This window comes from Hyperolius riggenbachi, chromosome 5 (genome assembly GCF_040937935.1).
Source record: "Hyperolius riggenbachi isolate aHypRig1 chromosome 5, aHypRig1.pri, whole genome shotgun sequence".
NCBI lineage: Eukaryota > Metazoa > Chordata > Amphibia > Anura > Hyperoliidae > Hyperolius > Hyperolius riggenbachi.
The window spans coordinates 459,830-484,277 of NC_090650.1; the positions used below are offsets into that span (position 1 = coordinate 459,830).

At 52.8% G+C, this 24,448-nt stretch overlaps 1 protein-coding gene across 1 annotated transcript in view; it reads right to left on the reverse strand.

Moving 5' to 3' along the window:
• RPRD1A (regulation of nuclear pre-mRNA domain containing 1A) overlaps positions 1-24,448 on the reverse strand; it is a 123,269-nt gene that overhangs the window by 39,048 nt on the left and 59,773 nt on the right. The window contains exon 5 of the mRNA XM_068238464.1: positions 19,214-19,340. Coding sequence (XP_068094565.1) covers positions 19,214-19,340 — 127 coding nt within the window. The remainder of the gene's footprint in view (positions 1-19,213; positions 19,341-24,448) is intronic.

Consider the following 24,448-nt stretch of genomic DNA (forward strand, 5'->3'; position numbering starts at 1 on the left):
AGGACAGACACATGAGGAGAGGACAGACACATGAGGCAAGGACAGACACATGAGAAGAGGACAGACACATGAGGAGAGGACAGACACATGAGGAGAGGACAGACACATGAGGAGAGGACAGACACATGAGGAGAGGACAGACACATGAGGCGAGGAAAGGGAAAGACACATGAGGCGAGGACAGACACATGAGGCGAGGACAGACACATGAGGCGAGGACAGACACATGAGGAGAGGACAGACACATGAGGAGAGAACAGACACATGAGGCGAGGACAGACACATGAGGCGAGGACAGACACATGAGGAGAGGACAGACACATGAGGAGAGGACAGACACATGAGGAGAGGACAGACACATGAGGAGAGGACAGACACATGAGGAGAGGACAGACACCTGAGGCGAGGACAGACACATGAGTCGAGGACAGACACATGAGGAGAGGACAGACACATGAGGTGAGGATAGACACATGAGGCAAGGATAGACACATGAGGCAAGGAAAGACACATGAGGAGAGGACAGACACATGAGGAGAGGACAGCCACATGAGGAGAGGACAGACACATGAGGAGAGGACAGACACATGAGGCGAGGACAGACACATGAGGAGAGGACAGACACATGAGGAGAGGACAGACACATGAGGAGAGGACAGACACATGAGGCGAGGACAGACACATGAGGCGAGGACAGACACATGAGGAGAGGACAGACACATGAGGCGAGGACAGACACATGAGGCGAGGACAGACACATGAGGAGAGGACAGACACATGAGGCGAGGACAGACACATGAGGCGAGGACAGACACATGAGGCGAGGACAGACACATGAGGTGAGGATAGACACATGAGGAGAGACACATGAGGAGAGGACAGACACATGAGGTGAGGATAGACACATGAGGCAAGGATAGACACATGAGGAAAGGACAGACACATGAGGCGAGGACAGACACATGAGGAGAGGCCAGACACATGAGGCAAGGATAGACACATGAGGAGAGGACAGACACATGAGATGAGGACAGACACATGAGGAGAGGACAGACACATGAGGAGAGGACAGACACATGAGGTGAGGATAGACACATGAGGCAAGGATAGACACATGAGGAGAGGACAGACACATGAGGTGAGGATAGACACATGAGGCAAGGATAGACACATGAGGAGAGGACAGACACATGAGAAGAGGACAGACACATAAGGAGAGGACAGACACATGAGGAGAGGACAGACACATGAGGTGAGGATAGACACATGAGGCAAGGATAGACACATGAGACAAGAAAAGACACATGAGGAGAGGACAGACACATGAGGAGAGGACAGACACATGAGGAGAGGACAGACACATGAGGAGAGGACAGACACATGAGGAGAGGACAGACACATGAGGAGAGGACAGACACATGAGGCGAGGACAGACACATGAGGAGAGGATAGACACATGAGGCGAGGACAGACATATGAGGCGAGGACAGACACATGAGGAGAGGACAGACACATGAGGAGAGGACAGCCACATGAGGAGAGGACAGACACATGAGGTGAGGATAGACACATGAGGCGAGGATAGACACATGAGACAAGGAAAGACACATGAGGAGAGGACAGACACATGAGGAGAGGACAGACACATGAGGAGAGGACAGACACATGAGGAGAGGACAGACACATGAGGAGAGGACAGACACATGAGGAGAGGATAGACACATGAGGAGAGGACAGACACATGAGGTGAGGATAGACACATGAGGAGAGGACAGACACATGAGGAGAGGACAGACACATGAGGAGAGGACAGACACATGAGGAAAGGACAGACACATGAGGTGAGGATAGACACATGAGGCAAGGATAGACACATGAGGCAAGGAAAGACACATGAGGCGAGGACAGACACATGAGGAGAGGACAGACACATGAGGAGAGGACAGACACATGAGGAGAGGACAGACACATGAGGTGAAGATAGACACATGAGGCAAGGATAGACACATGAGGCAAGGAAAGACACAAGAGGAGAGGACAGACACATGAGGAGAGGACAGACACATGAGGAGAGGACAGACACATGAGGAGAGGACAGACACATGAAGAGAGGACAGACATATGAGGTGAGGATAGACACATGAGGCGAGGATAGACACATGAGGCAAGGAAAGACACATGAGGCGAGGACAGACACATGAGGAGAGGACAGACACATGAGGAGAGGACAGACACATGAGGAGAGGACAGACACATGAGGAGAGGACAGACACATGAGGAGAGGACAGACACATGAGGAGAGGACAGACACATGAGGAGAGGACAGACACATGAGGAGAGGACAGACACATGAGGAGAGGACAGACACATGAGGAGAGGACAGACACATGAGGAGAGGACAGACACAAGAGGAGAGGACAGACACTTGAGGTGAGGATAGACACATGAGGAGAGGACAGACACATGAGGAGAGGACAGACACATGAGGAGAGGACAGACACATGAGGAAAGGACAGACACATGAGGAGAGGACAGACACATGAGGTGAGGATAGACACATGAGGCAAGGATAGACACATGAGGCAAGGAAAGACACATGAGGCGAGGACAGACACATGAGGAGAGGACAGACACATGAGGAGAGGACAGACACATGAGGAGAGGACAGACACATGAGGTGAAGATAGACACATGAGGCAAGGATAGACACATGAGGCAAGGAAAGACACAAGAGGAGAGGACAGACACATGAGGAGAGGACAGACACATGAGGAGAGGACAGACACATGAGGAGAGGACAGACACATGAGGAGAGGACAGACACATGAGGAAAGGACAGACACATGAGGAGAGGACAGACACATGAGGTGAGGATAGACACATGAGGCAAGGATAGACACATGAGGCAAGGAAAGACACATGAGGCGAGGACAGACACATGAGGAGAGGACAGACACATGAGGAGAGGACAGACACATGAGGAGAGGACAGACACATGAGGTGAAGATAGACACATGAGGCAAGGATAGACACATGAGGCAAGGAAAGACACAAGAGGAGAGGACAGACACATGAGGAGAGGACAGACACATGAGGAGAGGACAGACACATGAGGAGAGGACAGACACATGAAGAGAGGACAGACACATGAGGCGAGGACAGACACATGAGGCGAGGACAGACACATGAGGCGAGGACAGACACATGAGGCGAGGACAGACACATGAGGCGAGGACAGACACATGAGGAGAGGACAGACACATGAGGAGAGGACAGACACATGAGGCAAGGACAGACACATGAGGAGAGGACAGCCACATGAGGAGAGGACAGACACATGAGGAGAGGACAGCCACATGAGGAGAGGACAGACACATGAGGAGAGGACAGCCACATGAGGAGAGGACAGACACATGAGGAGAGGACAGCCACATGAGGAGAGGACAGACACATGAGGAGAGGACAGACACATGAGGAGAGGACAGACACATGAGGAGAGGACAGACACATGAGGAGAGGACAGACACATGAGGAGAGGACAGACACATGAGGAGAGGACAGACACATGAGGAGAGGACAGACACATGAGGCAAGGACAGACACATGAGAAGAGGACAGACACATGAGGAGAGGACAGACACATGAGGAGAGGACAGACACATGAGGAGAGGACAGACACATGAGGAGAGGACAGACACATGAGGCGAGGAAAGGGAAAGACACATGAGGCGAGGACAGACACATGAGGCGAGGACAGACACATGAGGCGAGGACAGACACATGAGGAGAGGACAGACACATGAGGAGAGAACAGACACATGAGGAGAGGACAGACACCTGAGGCGAGGACAGACACATGAGGCGAGGACAGACACATGAGGAGAGGACAGACACATGAGGAGAGGACAGACACATGAGGAGAGGACAGACACATGAGGAGAGGACAGACACCTGAGGCGAGGACAGACACATGAGGCGAGGACAGACACATGAGGAGAGGACAGACACATGAGGCAAGGATAGACACATGAGGAGAGGACAGACACATGAGGAGAGGACAGACACATGAGGTGAGGATAGACACATGAGGCAAGGATAGACACATGAGGCAAGGAAAGACACATGAGGAGAGGACAGACACATGAGGAGAGGACAGCCACATGAGGAGAGGACAGACACATGAGGAGAGGACAGACACATGAGGCGAGGACAGACACATGAGGAGAGGACAGACACATGAGGAGAGGACAGACACATGAGGAGAGGACAGACACATGAGGCGAGGACAGACACATGAGGAGAGGACAGACACATGAGGAGAGGACAGACACATGAGGCGAGGACAGACACATGAGGCGAGGACAGACACATGAGGAGAGGACAGACACATGAGGCGAGGACAGACACATGAGGCGAGGACAGACACATGAGGCGAGGACAGACACATGAGGTGAGGATAGACACATGAGGAGAGACACATGAGGAGAGGACAGACACATGAGGTGAGGATAGACACATGAGGCAAGGATAGACACATGAGGAAAGGACAGACACATGAGGCGAGGACAGACACATGAGGAGAGGCCAGACACATGAGGCAAGGATAGACACATGAGGAGAGGACAGACACATGAGATGAGGACAGACACATGAGGAGAGGACAGACACATGAGGAGAGGACAGACACATGAGGTGAGGATAGACACATGAGGCAAGGATAGACACATGAGGAGAGGACAGACACATGAGGTGAGGATAGACACATGAGGCAAGGATAGACACATGAGGAGAGGACAGACACATGAGAAGAGGACAGACACATAAGGAGAGGACAGACACATGAGGAGAGGACAGACACATGAGGTGAGGATAGACACATGAGGCAAGGATAGACACATGAGACAAGAAAAGACACATGAGGAGAGGACAGACACATGAGGAGAGGACAGACACATGAGGAGAGGACAGACACATGAGGAGAGGACAGACACATGAGGAGAGGACAGACACATGAGGAGAGGACAGACACATGAGGCGAGGACAGACACATGAGGAGAGGATAGACACATGAGGCGAGGACAGACATATGAGGCGAGGACAGACACATGAGGAGAGGACAGACACATGAGGAGAGGACAGCCACATGAGGAGAGGACAGACACATGAGGTGAGGATAGACACATGAGGCGAGGATAGACACATGAGACAAGGAAAGACACATGAGGAGAGGACAGACACATGAGGAGAGGACAGACACATGAGGAGAGGACAGACACATGAGGAGAGGACAGACACATGAGGAGAGGACAGACACATGAGGTGAGGATAGACACATGAGGAGAGGACAGACACATGAGGCGAGGACAGACACATGAGGTGAGGATAGACACATGAGGAGAGGACAGACACATGAGGAGAGGACAGACACATGAGGAGAGGACAGACACATGAGGAAAGGACAAAAACATGAGGAGAGGACAGACACATGAGGTGAGGAGAGACACATGAGGCAAGGATAGACACATGAGGCAAGGAAAGACACATGAGGCGAGGACAGACACATGAGGAGAGGACAGACACATGAGGAGAGGACAGACACATGAGGAGAGGACAGACACATGAGGTGAAGATAGACACATGAGGCAAGGATAGACACATGAGGCAAGGAAAGACACAAGAGGAGAGGACAGACACATGAGGAGAGGACAGACACATGAGGAGAGGACAGACACATGAGGAGAGGACAGACACATGAAGAGAGGACAGACATATGAGGTGAGGATAGACACATGAGGCGAGGATAGACACATGAGGCAAGGAAAGACACATGAGGCGAGGACAGACACATGAGGAGAGGACAGACACATGAGGAGAGGACAGACACATGAGGAGAGGACAGACACATGAGGAGAGGACAGACACATGAGGAGAGGACAGACACATGAGGAGAGGACAGACACTTGAGGTGAGGATAGACACATGAGGAGAGGACAGACACATGAGGAGAGGACAGACACATGAGGAGAGGACAGACACATGAGGAAAGGACAGACACATGAGGAGAGGACAGACACATGAGGTGAGGATAGACACATGAGGCAAGGATAGACACATGAGGCAAGGAAAGACACATGAGGCGAGGACAGACACATGAGGAGAGGACAGACACATGAGGAGAGGACAGACACATGAGGAGAGGACAGACACATGAGGTGAAGATAGACACATGAGGCAAGGATAGACACATGAGGCAAGGAAAGACACAAGAGGAGAGGACAGACACATGAGGAGAGGACAGACACATGAGGAGAGGACAGACACATGAGGAGAGGACAGACACATGAAGAGAGGACAGACATATGAGGTGAGGATAGACACATGAGGCAAGGATAGACACATGAGGCAAGGAAAGACACATGAGGCGAGGACAGACACATGAGGAGAGGACAGACACATGAGGAGAGGACAGACACATGAGGAGAGGACAGACACATGAGGTGAAGATAGACACATGAGGCAAGGATAGACACATGAGGCAAGGAAAGACACAAGAGGAGAGGACAGACACATGAGGAGAGGACAGACACATGAGGAGAGGACAGACACATGAGGAGAGGACAGACACATGAGGAGAGGACAGACACATGAGGAGAGGATAGACACATGAGGAGAGGACAGACACATGAGGAGAGGACAGACACATGAGGAGAGGACAGACACCTGAGGAGAGGACAGACACCTGAGGCGAGGACAGACACCTGAGGCGAGGACAGACACATGAGGCGAGGACAGACACATGAGGCGAGGACAGACACATGAGGCGAGGACAGACAGATGAGGCGAGGACAGACACATGAGGAGAGGACAGCCACATGAGGAGAGGACAGACACATGAGGTGAGGATAGACACATGAGGCGAGGATAGACACATGAGACAAGGAAAGACACATGAGGAGAGGACAGACACATGAGGAGAGGACAGACACATGAGGAGAGGACAGACACATGAGGAGAGGACAGACACATGAGGAGAGGACAGACACATGAGGCGAGGACAGACACATGAGGAGAGGACAGAAACATGAGGCGAGGACAGACACATGAGGCGAGGACAGACACATGAGGAGAGGATAGACACATGAGGAGGGGACAGACACATGAGGAGAGGACAGACACATGAGGAGAGGACAGACACATGAGGAGAGGACAGACACATGAGGAGAGGACAGACACATGAGGAGAGGACAGACACATGAGGAGAGGACAGACACATGAGGCGAGGACAGACACATGAGGCGAGGACAGACACATGAGGAGAGGACAGACACATGAGGAGAGGACAGACACATGAGGAGAGGACAGACACATGAGGCGAGGACAGACACATGAGGAGAGGACAGACACATGAGGAGAGGACAGACACATGAGGAGAGGACAGACACATGAGGCGAGGACAGACACATGAGGCGAGGACAGACACATGAGGAGAGGACAAACACATGAGGAGAGGACAGACACATGAGGAGAGGACAGACACATGAGGCGAGGACAGACACATGAGGCGAGGACAGACACATGAGGCGAGGACAGACACATGAGGCGAGGACAGACACATGAGGCGAGGACAGACACATGAGGAGAGGACAGACACATGAGGAGAGGACAGACACATGAGGAGAGGACAGACACATGAGGCGAGGACAGACACATGAGGCGAGGATAGACACATGAGGCGAGGACAGACACATGAGGCGAGGACAGACACATGAGGCGAGGACAGACACATGAGGAGAGGACAGACACATGAGGAGAGGACAGACACATGAGGAGGGGACAGACACATGAGGCGAGGACAGACACATGAGGTGAGGACAGACACATAAGGCGAGGAGAGGACAGACACATGAGGAGAGGACTGACACATGAGGAGAGGACAGACACATGAGGCGTGGACAGACACATGAGGTGAGGATAGACACATGAGGCAAGGAAAGACACATGAGGAGAAGAAAGACACATGAGGCGAGGACAGACACATGAGGAGAGGACAGACACATGAGGAGAGGACAGACACATGAGGAGAGGACAGACACATGAGGAGAGGACAGACACATGAGGAGAGGACAGACACATGAGGAGAGGACAGACACCTGAGGCGAGAACAGACACATGAGGCGAGGACAGACACATGAGGCGAGGACAGACACATGAGGAGAGGACAGACACATGAGGCGAGGACAGACACATGAGGAGAGGACAGACACATGAGGAGAGGACAGACACATGAGGAGAGCACAGACACATGAGGAGAGGACAGAAACATGAGGCGAGGACAGACACATGAGGCGAGGACAGACACATGAGGAGAGGATAGACACATGAGGAGAGGACAGACACATAAGGCGAGGACAGACACATGAGAAGAGGATAGACACATGAGGCGAGGACAGACACATGAGGAGTAGGAGAGGACAGACACATGAGGAGAGGACAGACACATGAGGCGAGGACAGACACATGAGGAGAGGACAGACACATAAGGAGAGGACAGACACATGAGGCGAGGACAGACACATGAGGCGAGGACAGACACATGAGGCGAGGACAGACAGATGAGGCGAGGACAGACACATGAGGAGAGGACAGCCACATGAGGAGAGGACAGACACATGAGGTGAGGATAGACACATGAGGCGAGGATAGACACATGAGACAAGGAAAGACACATGAGGAGAGGACAGACACATGAGGAGAGGACAGACACATGAGGAGAGGACAGACACATGAGGAGAGGACAGACACATGAGGAGAGGACAGACACATGAGGAGAGGACAGACACATGAGGAGAGGACAGAAACATGAGGCGAGGACAGACACATGAGGCGAGGACAGACACATGAGGAGAGAATAGACACATGAGGCGAGGACAGACACATGAGGAGAGGACAGACACATGAGGAGAGGACAGACACATGAGGAGAGGACAGACACATGAGGAGAGGACAGACACATGAGGAGAGGACAGACACATGAGGAGAGGACAGACACATGAGGCGAGGACAGACACATGAGGCGAGGACAGACACATGAGGAGAGGACAGACACATGAGGAGAGGACAGACACATGAGGAGAGGACAGACACATGAGGCGAGGACAGACACATGAGGAGAGGACAGACACATGAGGAGAGGACAGACACATGAGGAGAGGACAGACACATGAGGCGAGGACAGACACATGAGGCGAGGACAGACACATGAGGAGAGGACAAACACATGAGGAGAGGACAGACACATGAGGAGAGGACAGACACATGAGGCGAGGACAGACACATGAGGCGAGGACAGACACATGAGGCGAGGACAGACACATGAGGCGAGGACAGACACATGAGGCGAGGACAGACACATGAGGAGAGGACAGACACATGAGGAGAGGACAGACACATGAGGAGAGGACAGACACATGAGGCGAGGACAGACACATGAGGCGAGGATAGACACATGAGGCGAGGACAGACACATGAGGCGAGGACAGACACATGAGGCGAGGACAGACACATGAGGAGAGGACAGACACATGAGGAGAGGACAGACACATGAGGAGGGGACAGACACATGAGGCGAGGACAGACACATGAGGTGAGGACAGACACATAAGGCGAGGAGAGGACAGACACATGAGGAGAGGACTGACACATGAGGAGAGGACAGACACATGAGGCGTGGACAGACACATGAGGTGAGGATAGACACATGAGGCAAGGAAAGACACATGAGGAGAAGAAAGACACATGAGGCGAGGACAGACACATGAGGAGAGGACAGACACATGAGGAGAGGACAGACACATGAGGAGAGGACAGACACATGAGGAGAGGACAGACACATGAGGAGAGGACAGACACATGAGGAGAGGACAGACACCTGAGGCGAGAACAGACACATGAGGCGAGGACAGACACATGAGGCGAGGACAGACACATGAGGAGAGGACAGACACATGAGGCGAGGACAGACACATGAGGAGAGGACAGACACATGAGGAGAGGACAGACACATGAGGAGAGCACAGACACATGAGGAGAGGACAGAAACATGAGGCGAGGACAGACACATGAGGCGAGGACAGACACATGAGGAGAGGATAGACACATGAGGAGAGGACAGACACATAAGGCGAGGACAGACACATGAGAAGAGGATAGACACATGAGGCGAGGACAGACACATGAGGAGTAGGAGAGGACAGACACATGAGGAGAGGACAGACACATGAGGCGAGGACAGACACATGAGGAGAGGACAGACACATAAGGAGAGGACAGACACATGAGGCGAGGACAGACACATGAGGCGAGGACAGACACATGAGGCGAGGACAGACACATGAGTAGAGGACAGACACATGAGGAGAGGACAGACACATGAGGCGAGGACAGACACATGAGGCGAGGACAGACACATGAGGAGAGGACAGACACATGAGGCGAGGACAGACACATCAGGTGAGGACAGACACATGAGGCGAGGACAGACACATGAGGCGAGGACAGACACATGAGGAGAAGACAGACACATGAGGAGAGGACAGACACATGAGGCGAGGACAGACACATGAGGAGAAGACAGACACATGAGGAGAGGACAGACACATGAGGAGAGGACAGACACATGAGGAGAGGACAGACACATGAGGCGAGGACAGACACATGAGGCGAGGATAGACACATGAGGCGAGGACAGACACATGAGGCGAGGACAGACACATGAGGAGAGGACAGACACATGAGGAGAGGACAGACACATGAGGCGAGGATAGACACATGAGGAGAGGACAGACACATGAGGAGAGGACAGACACATGAGGAGAGGACAGACACATGAGGAGAGGACAGACACATGAGGAGAGGACAGACACATGAGGCGAGGACAGACACATGAGGCGAGGACAGACACATAAGGCGAGGAGAGGACAGATACATGAGGAGAGGACAGACACATGAGGAGAGTACAGACACATGAGGCGAGGACAGACACATGAGGAGAGGACAGACACATGAGGAGAGAACAGACACATGAGGAGAGGACAGACACATGAGGCGAGGATAGACACATGAGGCGAGGACAGACACATGAGGCGAGGACAGACACATGAGGAGAGGACAGACACATGAGGAGAGGCCAGACACATGAGGCGGGGACAGACACATGAGGCGAGGATAGAAACATGAGGCGAGGACAGACACATGAGGCGAGGACAGACACATGAGGAGAGGACAGACACATGAGGCGAGGACAGATACATGAGGAGAGGACAGACACATGAGGAGAGAACAGACACATGAGAAGAGGACAGACACATGAGGCGAGGATAGACACATGAGGAGAGGACAGACACATGAGGAGAGGACAGACACATGAGGCGAGGACAGACACATGAGGAGAAGACAGACACATGAGGAGAGGACAGACACATGAGGCGAGGACAGACACATGAGGAGAAGACAGACACATGAGGAGAGGACAGACACATGAGGAGAGGACAGACACATGAGGAGAGGACAGACACATGAGGCGAGGACAGACACATGAGGCGAGGATAGACACATGAGGCGAGGACAGACACATGAGGCGAGGACAGACACATGAGGAGAGGACAGACACATGAGGAGAGGACAGACACATGAGGCGAGGATAGACACATGAGGAGAGGACAGACACATGAGGAGAGGACAGACACATGAGGAGAGGACAGACACATGAGGAGAGGACAGACACATGAGGAGAGGACAGACACATGAGGCGAGGACAGACACATGAGGCGAGGACAGACACATAAGGCGAGGAGAGGACAGATACATGAGGAGAGGACAGACACATGAGGAGAGTACAGACACATGAGGCGAGGACAGACACATGAGGAGAGGACAGACACATGAGGAGAGAACAGACACATGAGGAGAGAACAGACACATGAGGAGAGGACAGACACATGAGGCGAGGATAGACACATGAGGCGAGGACAGACACATGAGGCGAGGACAGACACATGAGGAGAGGACAGACACATGAGGAGAGGCCAGACACATGAGGCGGGGACAGACACATGAGGCGAGGATAGAAACATGAGGCGAGGACAGACACATGAGGCGAGGACAGACACATGAGGAGAGGACAGACACATGAGGCGAGGACAGATACATGAGGAGAGGACAGACACATGAGGAGAGAACAGACACATGAGAAGAGGACAGACACATGAGGCGAGGATAGACACATGAGGAGAGGACAGACACATGAGGAGAGGACAGACACATGAGGAGAGACACATGAGGAGAGGACAGACACATGAGGAGAGGACAGACTCATGAGGCGAGGACAGACACATGAGGAGAGGACAGACACATGAGGAGAGGATAGACACATGAGGAGGGGACAGACACATGAGGAGAGGACAGACACATGAGGCGAGGACAGACACATGAGGAGAGGACAGACACATGAGGAGAGGACAGACACATGAGGCGAGGACAGACACATGAGGCGAGGACAGACACATGAGGCGAGGACAGACACATGAGGAGAGGACAGACACATGAGGAGAGGACAGACACATGAGGCGAGGACAGACACATGAGGCGAGGACAGACACATGAGGAGAGGACAGACACATGAGGCGAGGACAGACACATCAGGTGAGGACAGACACATGAGGCGAGGACAGACACATGAGGCGAGGACAGTCACATGAGGAGAAGACAGACATATGAGGAGAGGACAGACACATGAGGCGAGGATAGACACATGAGGCGAGGACAGACACATGAGGCGAGGACAGACACATGAGGAGAGGACAGACACATGAGGAGAGGACAGACACATGAGGCGAGGATAGACACATGAGGAGAGGACAGACACATGAGGAGAGGACAGACACATGAGGAGAGGACAGACACATGAGGAGAGGACAGACACATGAGGCGAGGACAGACACATGAGGCGAGGACAGACACATAAGGCGAGGAGAGGACAGATACATGAGGAGAGGACAGACACATGAGGAGAGGACAGACACATGAGGCGAGGACAGACACATGAGGAGAGGACAGACACATGAGGAGAGAACAGACACATGAGGAGAGGACAGACACATGAGGCGAGGATAGACACATGAGGCGAGGACAGACACATGAGGCGAGGACAGACACATGAGGCGAGGACAGACACATGAGGCGAGGACAGATACATGAGGAGAGGACAGACACATGAGGAGAGGACAGACACATGAGGCGAGGACAGACACATGAGGAGAGGACAGACACATGAGGAGAGAACAGACACATGAGGCGAGGACAGACACATGAGGCAAGGATAGACACATGAGGCGAGGACAGACACATGAGGCGAGGACAGACACATGAGGCGAGGAGAGGACAGATACATGAGGAGAGGACAGACACATGAGGAGAGGACAGACACATGAGGCGAGGACAGATACATGAGGAGAGGACAGACACATGAGGAGAGAACAGACACATGAGGAGAGGACAGACACATGAGGCGAGGATAGACACATGAGGAGAGGACAGACACATGAGGAGAGGACAGACACATGAGGAGAGGACAGACACATGAGGAGAGGACAGACACATGAGGAGAGACACATGAGGAGAGGACAGACACATGAGGAGAGGACAGACTCATGAGGCGAGGACAGAGACATGAGGCGAGGACAGACACATGAGGAGAGCACAGACACATGAGGAGAGGACAGACACATGAGGAGAGGACAGACACATGAGGAGAGGATAGACACATGAGGAGGGGACAGACACATGAGGCGAGGACAGACACATGAGGAGAGGACAGACACATGAGGAGAGGACAGACACATGAGGCGAGGACAGACACATGAGGCGAGGACAGACACATGAGGAGAGGACAGACACATGAGGCGAGGACAGACACATGAGGCGAGGAGAGGACAGTTACATGAAGAGAGGACAGACACATGGGGCGAGGACAGACACATGAGGCGAGGACAGAAACATAAGGCGAGGACAGACACATGAGGAGAGGACAAACACATAAGGCGAGGACAGACACATGGGGCGAGGAAAGGGAAAGACACATGAGGCGAGGACAGACACATGAGGCGAGGACAGACACATGAGGAGAGGACAGACACATGAGGAGAGGACAGACACATGAGGAGAGGACAGACACATGAGGCGAGGACAGATACATGAGGCGAGGACAGACACATGAGGAGAGGACAGACACATAAGGCGAGGAGAGGACAGACACATGTGGCGAGAACAGACACATAGGGCGAGAACAGACACATAGGGCGAGGACAGACACATGAGGAGAGGACAGACACATGAGGCGAGGACAGACACATGAGGCGAGGACAGACACATAAGGCGAGGAGAGGACAGACACATGAGGAGAGGACAGACACATGAGGAGAGGACAGACACATGAGGCGAGGATAGACCGTGAGGAGAGGACAGACACATGAGGCGAGGACAGACACATGAGGCGAGGAGAGGACAGTTACATGAGGAGAGGACAGACACATGAGGCGAGGACAGACACATGAGGCGAGGATAGACACATGAGGAGAGGATAGACACATGAGGAGAGGACAGACACATGAGGAGAGGACAGACACATGAGGAGAGGACAGACACATGAGGCGAGGACAGACACATAAGGCGAGGAGAGGACAGACACATGAGGAGAGGACAGACACATGAGGAGAGGACAGACACATGAGGCAAGGATAGACCGTGAGGAGAGGACAGACACATGAGGCGAGGACAGACACATGAGGCGAGGAGAGGACAGTTACATGAGGAGAGGACAGACACATGAGGCGAGGACAGACACATGAGGCGAGGATAGACACATGAGGAGAGGATAGACACATGAGGAGAGGACAGACACATGAGGAGAGGACAGACACATGAGGAGAGGACAGACACATGAGGAGAGGTCTGACACATGAGGAGAGACACATGAGGAGAGGACAGACACATGAGGAGAGGACAGACACATGAGGCGAGGACAGACACATGAGGCGAGGACAGACACATAAGACGAGGACAGACACATGAGGAGAGGACAGACACATAAGGCGAGGACAGACACATGAGGAGAGGACAGACACATGAGGCGAGGACAGACACATGAGGCGAGGAAAGGGAAAGACACATGAGGCGAGGACAGACACATGAGGCGAGGACAGACACATGAGGCGAGGACGGACACATGAGGTGAGGAGAGACACATGAGGCGAGGACAGACACATGAGGAGAGGACAGACACATGAGGAGAGGACAGACACATGAGGAGAGGACAGACACATAAGGCGAGGACAGACACATGAGGCGAGGAGAGGACAGACACATGAGGCGAGGACAGACACATGAAGATAGGACAGACACATGAGGAGAGGACAGACACATGAGGAGAGAACAGACACATGAGGAGAGGACAGACACATGAGGCGAGGACAGACACATGAGGCGAGGACAGACACATGAGGCGAGGACAGACACATAAGGCGAGGAGAGGACAGACACATGAGGCGAGGACAGACACATAAGGCGAGGACAGACACATGAGGCGAGGCGAGGACAGACACATGAGGCCAGGACAGACACATGAAGAGAGGACAGACACATGAGGAGAGGACAGACACATGAGGAGAGGACAGACACATGAGGTGAGGACAGACACATGAGGCGAGGACTGACACATGAGGAGAGGACAGACACATAAGGCAAGGACAGACACATGAGGAGAGGAGAGGACAGACACATGAGGCGAGGGCAGACACATAAGGCGAGGACAGAGACATGAGGCGAGGACAGACACATGAGGCGAGGACAGACACATGAGGAGAGGACAGACACATGAGGAGAGGACAGACACATGAGGAGAGGACAGACACATGAGGCAAGGACAGACACATAAGGCGAGGACAGACACATGAGGCGAGGACAGAAACATGAGGCGAGGACAGACACATGAGGCGAGGAGAGGACAGACACATGTGGCGAGGACAGACACATGAGGCGAGGACAGACACATGAGGCGAGAACAGACACATAGGGCGAGAACAGACACATAGGGCGAGGACAGACACATGAGGAGAGGACAGACACATGAGGCGAGGACAGACACATGAGGCGAGGACAGACACATAAGGCGAGGAGAGGACAGACACATGAGGAGAGGACAGACACATGAGGAGAGGACAGACACATGAGGCGAGGATAGACACATGAGGAGAGGACAGACACATGAGGCGAGGACAGACACATGAGGCGAGGAGAGGACAGACACATGTGGCGAGGACAGACACATGAGGCGAGAACAGACACATAGGGCGAGAACAGACACATAGGGCGAGGACAGACACATGAGGAGAGGACAGACACATGAGGAGAGGACAGACACATGAGGCGAGGACAGACACATGAGGCGAGGACAGACACATAAGGCGAGGAGAGGACAGACACATGAGGAGAGGACAGACACATGAGGAGAGGACAGACACATGAGGCGAGGATAGACACATGAGGAGAGGACAGACACATGAGGCGAGGACAGACACATGAGGCGAGGAGAGGACAGTTACATGAGGAGAGGACAGACACATGAGGCGAGGACAGACACATGAGGCGAGGATAGACACATGAGGCGAGGACAGACACATGAGGAGAGGACAGACACATGAGGAGAGGACAGACACATGAAGTGAGGACAGACACATGAGGGAAGCAGTCAGCTGTGAGGCGAGGATAGACACATGAGGAGAGGATAGACACATGAGGAGAGGACAGACACATGAGGAGAGGACAGACACATGAGGAGAGGTCTGACACATGAGGAGAGACACATGAGGAGAGGACAGACACATGAGGAGAGGACAGACACATGAGGCGAGGACAGACACATGGGGCGAGGACAGACACATAAGGCGAGGACAGACACATGAGGAGAGGACAGACACATGAGGAGAGGACAGACACATGAGGCGAGGACAGACACATGAGGCGAGGAAAGGGAAAGACACATGAGGCGAGGACAGACACATGAGGCGAGGACAGACACATGAGGCGAGGACAGACACATGAGGCGAGGACGGACACATGAGATGAGGACAGACACATGAGGCGAGGACAGACACATGAGGAGAGGACAGACACATGAGGAGAGGACAGACACATGAGGAGAGGACAGACACATAAGGCGAGGACAGACACATGAGGCGAGGAGAGGACAGACACATGAGGCGAGGACAGACACATGAGGAGAGGACAGACACATGAGGCGAGGACAGACACATGAGGCGAGGACAGACACATGAGGAGAGGACAGACACATGAGGAGAGGACAGACACATGAGGAGAGGACAGACACATGAGGAGAGGACAGACACATGAGGCGAGGACAGACACATGAGGAGAGGACAGACACATAAGGCGAGGAGAGGACAGACACATGAGGCGAGGACAGACACATGAGGAGAGGACAGACACATGAGGAGAGGACAGACACATGAGGAGAGGACAGACACATGAGGCGAGGACAGACACATGAGGAGAGGACAGACACATGAGGAGAGGACAGACACATGAGGAGAGGACAGACACATAAGGCGAGGACAGACACATGAGGCGAGGAGAGGACAGACACATGAGGCGAGGACAGACACATGAGGAGAGGACAGACACATGAGGCGAGGACAGACACATGAGGCGAGGACAGACACATGAGGAGAGGACAGACACATGAGGAGAGGACAGACACATGAGGAGAGGACAGACACATGAGGAGAGGACAGACACATGAGGCGAGGACAGACACATGAGGAGAGGACAGACACATAAGGCGAGGAGAGGACAGACACATGAGGCGAGGACAGACACATGAGGAGAGGACAGACACATGAGGAGAGGACAGACACATGAGGAGAGGACAGACACATAAGGCGAGGACAGACACATGAGGCGAGGAGAGGACAGACACATGAGGAGAGGACAGACACATGAGGAGAGGACAGACACATGAGGCGAGGACAGACACATAAGGCGAGGAGAGGACAGACACATGAGGCGAGGACAGTGTCATAAGGCGAGGACAGACACATGAGGCGAGGCGAGGACAGACACATGAGGCGAGGACAGACACATGAAGAGAGGACAGACACATGAGGAGAGGACAGACACATGAGGTGAGGACAGACACATGAGGCGAGGACTGACACATGAGGAGAGGACAGACACATAAGGCAAGGACAGACACATGAGGAGAGGAGAGGACAGACACATGAGGCGAGGGCAGACACATAAGGCGAGGACAGAGACATGAGGCGAGGACAGACACATGAGGCGAGGACAGACACATGAGGAGAGACACATGAGGCGAGGAAAGGGAAAGACACATGAGGCGAGGACAGACACATAAGGCGAGGACAGACACATGAGGCGAGGAGAGGACAGACACATGAGGCGAGGACAGACACATGAGGATAGGACAGACACATGAGGAGAGGACAGACACATGAGGAGAGGACAGACACATGAGGCGAGGACAGACACATAAGGCGAGGAGAGGACAGACACATGAGGCGAGGACAGTGTCATAAGGCGAGGACAGACACATGAGGCGAGGCGAGGACAGACACATGAGGCGAGGACAGACACATGAAGAGAGGACAGACACATGAGGAGAGGACAGACACATGAGGTGAGGACAGACACATGAGGCGAGGACTGACACATGAGGAGAGGACAGACACATAAGGCAAGGACAGACACATGAGGAGAGGAGAGGACAGACACATGAGGCGAGGGCAGACACATGAGGCGAGGACAGACACATGAGGAGAGGACAGACACATGAGGAGAGGACAGACACATGAGGAGAGGACAGACACATGAGGCAAGGACAGACACATAAGGCGAGGACAGACACATGAGGCGAGGACAGAAACATGAGGCGAGGACAGACACATGAGGCGAGGAGAGGACAGACACATGAGGCGAGGACAGACACATAAGGCGAGGACAGAAACATGAGGCGAGGACAGACACATGAGGCGAGGAGAGGACAGACACATGAGGCGAGGACAGACACATGTGGGAAGCAGTGAGGGAGTTATATCTCGCAGGCAGACGGCTGATCACTCACCAGTAATCTTATCCAGAAGAGAAACGTCCTGAACCTCAACCGGCAGAGCACCGATCCTCTGGTGTACGGCGGCATCGCCAGACGCTGCATTCTCCAACTCCTGCAGTGCATGGATCAGATCTGTCGTCTGCAAGGAACAGCAAATACATGTATCTGCATACACCGGCAATGGAGGTAACCTATGAGCTCCGATCACACGCTTTACCACTGACACTGATCACATGCTCTACCACTGACACTGACTACATGCTCCAGCACTGACACTGATCACACACTGACCACACGCTCCACCACTGACACTGATCACATACTGACACTGACCACACTGACACTGAGCACACGCTCCACCACTGACACTGATCACATACTGACACTGACCACACTGACACTGACCACACGCTCCACCACTGACACTGATCACATACTAACACTGACCACACTGACACTGAGCACACGCTCCACCACTGACACTGATCACATGCTCTACCACTGACACTGACTACATGCTCCAGCACTGACACTGATCACACACTGACCACACGCTCCACCACTGACACTGATCACATACTGACACTGACCACACTGACACTGAGCACACGCTCCACCACTGACACTGATCACACTGACACTTATCACATGCTCCAGATTTGTCGATGTGTTTGAGGGATTAGATTACAAATGTGATCTTCATGAAGATTGACCGATTGGGTTACTTTAATCTTCTCTCAAAGGGAATATTTTTGTATTCTGAGCACAGAAAGATTTGAACTATTTTTTCAAACTGCAAACTATTGTCCTGTTATCTTGAGATCTGCATCATCCTTACTAAATGATAAGGCTGGTAGAACAGTTTGCCAGCGGAACAGTTTCTGGCAAATAACAACTGTTTCCATTTTACTGCAAATTTTCACGGTAAAAGTTTGCGTTCACATTTACCATTGAAATCAATGACGGCCAATTTTACCAGATAATAGCAAAGCCCTCATAGACGCCAGAATCACCACATTTTCTGGGTATGCGAAGGAGAACTATGAGGAAAAAAAAGATTTTTTTAACCCCCCTGGCGGTATTCCTGAGCTGAGCTCAGGCTGAGTGCAGATAGCGGTATTCCCGAGCTGAGCTCAGGCTGAGTGCCGATAGCGGTATTCCCGAGCTGAGCTCAGGCTGAGTGCTGATAGCGGTATTCCCGAGCTGAGCTCAGGCTGAGTGCTGATGGCGGTATTCCCGAGCTGAGCTCAGGCTGAGTGCAGATAGCGGTATTCCCGAGCTGAGCTCAGGCTGAGTGCCGATAGCGGTATTCCCGAGCTGAGCTCAGGCTGAGTGCTGATAGCGGTATTCCCGAGCTGAGCTCAGGCTGAGTGCCGATAGCGGTATTCCCGAGCTGAGCTCAGGCTGAGTGCCGATAGCGGTATTCCCGAGCTGAGCTCAGGCTGAGTGCTGATAGCGGTATTTCCGAGCCGAGCTCAGGCTAAGTGCTGATAGCGGTATTCCCGAGCTGAGCTCAGGCTGAGTGCTGATGGCGGTATTCCCGAGCTGAGCTCAGGCTGAGGGCTGATAGCGGTATTCCCGAGCTGAGCTCAGGCTGAGTGCTGATAGCGGTATTCCCGAGCTGAGCTCAGGCTGAGGGCTGATAGCGGTATTCCCGAGCTGAGCTCAGGCTGAGTGCTGATAGCGGTATTCCCGAGCTGAGCTCAGGCTGAGTGCTGATAGCGGTATTCCCGAGCTGAGCTCAGGCTGAGTGCTGATAGCGGTATTCCCGAGCTGAGCTCAGGCTGAGTGCTGATAGCGGTATTCCCGAACTGAGCTCAGGCTGAGTGCTGATAGCGGTATTCCTGAGCTGAGCTCAGGCTGAGTGCTGATAGCGGTATTCCCGAGCTGAGCTCAGGCTAAGTGCTGATAGCGGTATTCCCGAGCTGAGCTCAGGCTGAGTGTTGATAGCGGTATTCCCGAGCTGAGCTCAGGCTGAGTGCTGATTAGTGTTGGGCGAACACCTAGATGTTCGGGTCCGCGAACGTTCGCCGAACATCGCTGCGATGTTCGGGTGTTCGCGCCGAACTCCGAACATAATGGAAGTCAATGGGGACCCGAACTTTCGTGCTTTGTAAAGCTTCCTTAGATGCTACATACCCCAAATTAGCAGGGTATGTGCACCTTGGGAGTGGGTACAAGAGGAAAAAAAATATTTGAAAAAGAGCTTATAGTTTTTGAGAAAATTGATTGTAAAGTTTCAAAGGAAAAACTGTCTTTTAAATGTGGAAAATGTCATGTTTCTTTGCACAGGTAACATGCTTTTTTTCGCCATGCAGTCATAAATGTAATACAGAGAAGAGGTTCCAGGAAAAGGGACCGGTAACGCTAACCCAGCACCAGCAGCAGCACACGTGATGGAACAGGAGGAGGCGCAGGAGGAGAAGGCCACGCTTTGTGAGACACAACAACCCAGGCCTTGCATGAGGACAAGAAGCGTGCGGATAGCATGCTTTGTACTGCCATGCAGTCATAAATGTAATAAAGATAAGTGGTTCAATAAACAGGGACCACGCGGCAACGCTAACCCAGCAGCAGCAGACGTGATGGAACAGGAGGAGGCGCAGGAGGAGAAGGCCACGCTTTGTAAGACACAACAACTCAGGCCTTGCATGAGGTACCGCCATGCAGTCATAAATGTAATAAAGATAAGTGGTTCAATAAACAGGGACCACGCGGCAACGCTAACCCAGCAGCAGCAGACGTGATGGAACAGGAGGAGGCGCAGGAGGAGAAGGCCACGCTTTGTGAGACACAACAACCCAGGCCTTGCATGAGGACAAGAAGCGTGCGGATAGCATGCTTTGTACCGCCATGCAGTCATAAATGTAATAAAGATAAGTGGTTCAATAAACAGGGACCACGCGGCAACGCTAACCCAGCAGCAGCAGACGTGATGGAACAGGAGGAGGCGCAGGAGGAGAAGGCCACGCTTTGTGAGACACAACAACCCAGGCCTTGCATGAGGACAAGAAGCGTGCGGATAGCATGCTTTGTACCGCCATGCAGTCATAAATGTAATAAAGATAAGTGGTTCAATAAACAGGGACCACGTGGCAACGCTAACCCAGCAGCAGCAGACGTAATGGAACAGGAGGAGGCGCAGGAGGAGAAGGCCACGCTTTGTGAGACACAACAACCCAGGCCTTGCATGAGGACAAGAAGCGTGCGGATAGCATGCTTTGTACCGCCATGCAGTCATAAATGTAATAAAGATAAGAGGTTCCATAAACAGGGACCGGCAACGCTAACCCAGCAGCAGCAGCAGCAGCAGCACACGTGATGGAACAGGAGCAGGCGCAGGAGGAGAAGGCCATGCTTTTTGAGACACAACAACCCAGGCCTTGCATGAGGACAAAAAGCGTGCGGATAGCATGCTTTGTACCGCCATGCAGTCATAAATGTAATAAAGATAAGTGGTTCAATAAACAGGGACCGGAAACGCTACACCATCCCAGATGTTCATTGGTCATGTTACTTGGTTGGGGTCCTGGAGTGTTGCGTAGTCATTTACAATCCAGGATTGATTCATTTTAATTTGAGTCAGACGGTCTGCATTTTCTGTGGAGAGGCGGATACGCCGATCTGTGACGATGCCTCCGGCAGCACTGAAACAGCGTTCCGACATAACGCTGGCTGCCGGGCAAGCCAGCACCTCTATTGCGTACATTGCCAGTTCGTGCCAGGTGTCTAGCTTCGATACCCAATAGTTGAAGGGTGCAGATGGATTGTTCGACACAGCTACGTCATCTGACATGTAGTCCTTGACCATCTTCTCCAGGCGATCGGTGTTGGAGGTGGATCTGCACGCTTGCTGTTCAGTGGGCTGCTGCTGCATGGGTGTCAGAAAATTTTCGCACTCCAAGGACACTGCCGATACCATTCCCTTTTGGGCACTAGCTGCGGCTTGCGTTGTTTGCTGCCCTCCTGGTCGTCCTGGGTTTGCGGAAGTCAGTCTGTCGGCGTACAACTGGCTAGAGGAGGGGGAGGATGTCAATCTCCTCTCTAAAGTCTCCACAAGGGCCTGCTGGTATTCTTCCATTTTGACCTGTCTGACTCTTTCTTCAAGCAGTTTTGGAACATTGTGTTTGTACCGTGGATCCAGAAGGGTATAAACCCAGTAATTGGTGTTGTCCAGAATGCGCACAATGCGTGGGTCACGTTCAATGCAGTCTAGCATGAATTGAGCCATGTGTGCCAGAGTCCTACCAGAATCCTCATCATCCTCTTGTGAGCGTTGTGATAGTTGTTGTGATGCATCATAGTCGTCACCTTCCTCCTGGTCTGCTTCTGCTGACCATTCGCGCTGAATTGTGGAAGTCCAACGTGCACCGCTCTGGCCCTCGTCAGTGGTGGCATGAAATTCCTGCTCCAACTCCAGCTGTTCCTCCTCCTCTTCTTCGTCATAGCTGCTGGGGCCAGCGTTCCCTGAGGCGGATGGCCTGATGTTGGTACCATCACGCTGATCGTTTTCTCCTTCAGATTCCCCCAGTTGCATCATGACAGCTGTTTCCTTGATTTTCAACATTGACCTCTTCAGTAAACACAGCAGTGGTATGGTAATGCTGACTGAAGAGTTGTCACTGCTCACAAGCAACGTGGATTGCTCAAAATTTTGGAGGACTTGGCAGAGGTCCAACATGTTGGCCCAATCGGATCCACAGAAGCTTGGCAGCTGTCCGGATGCGCCTCGGTACTGCGCCGTCATGTACTGGACCACTGCTCTCTTCTGCTCACAAAAGCGGGCTAGCATGTGCAGCGTAGAATTCCAGCGCGTAGGGACATCACACAGCAAGCGATGGTGGGGGAGATTGAAGCGCTCCTGCATCTTGGCGAGTGCCCCCGAAGCAGTACTGGAATTTCTACAATGTTTGGCCACTCGACGCACCTTCAACAGAAGATCGGCCACGCCTGGGTATGTCCTCAGGAACCGCTGAACTACTAGGTTCATCACGTGCGCCAGGCAAGGGATGTGTGTCAGCTTAGCCAACCTTAAAGCGCGAATGAGATTACTCCCATTATCACACACAACCATGCCCGGTTTCAGGTCCAGCGGTGCCAGCCACAAATCCGTCTGTTCCTTTATTCCCTTCCAAATTTCCTCCCCTGTGTGCTGCTTATCCCCAAGGCAGATCAGCTTCAGCAACGCTTGCTGACGCATGCCAACAGCTGTGCTGCACTGCTTCCACGATCCTACTGCTGCTGGGT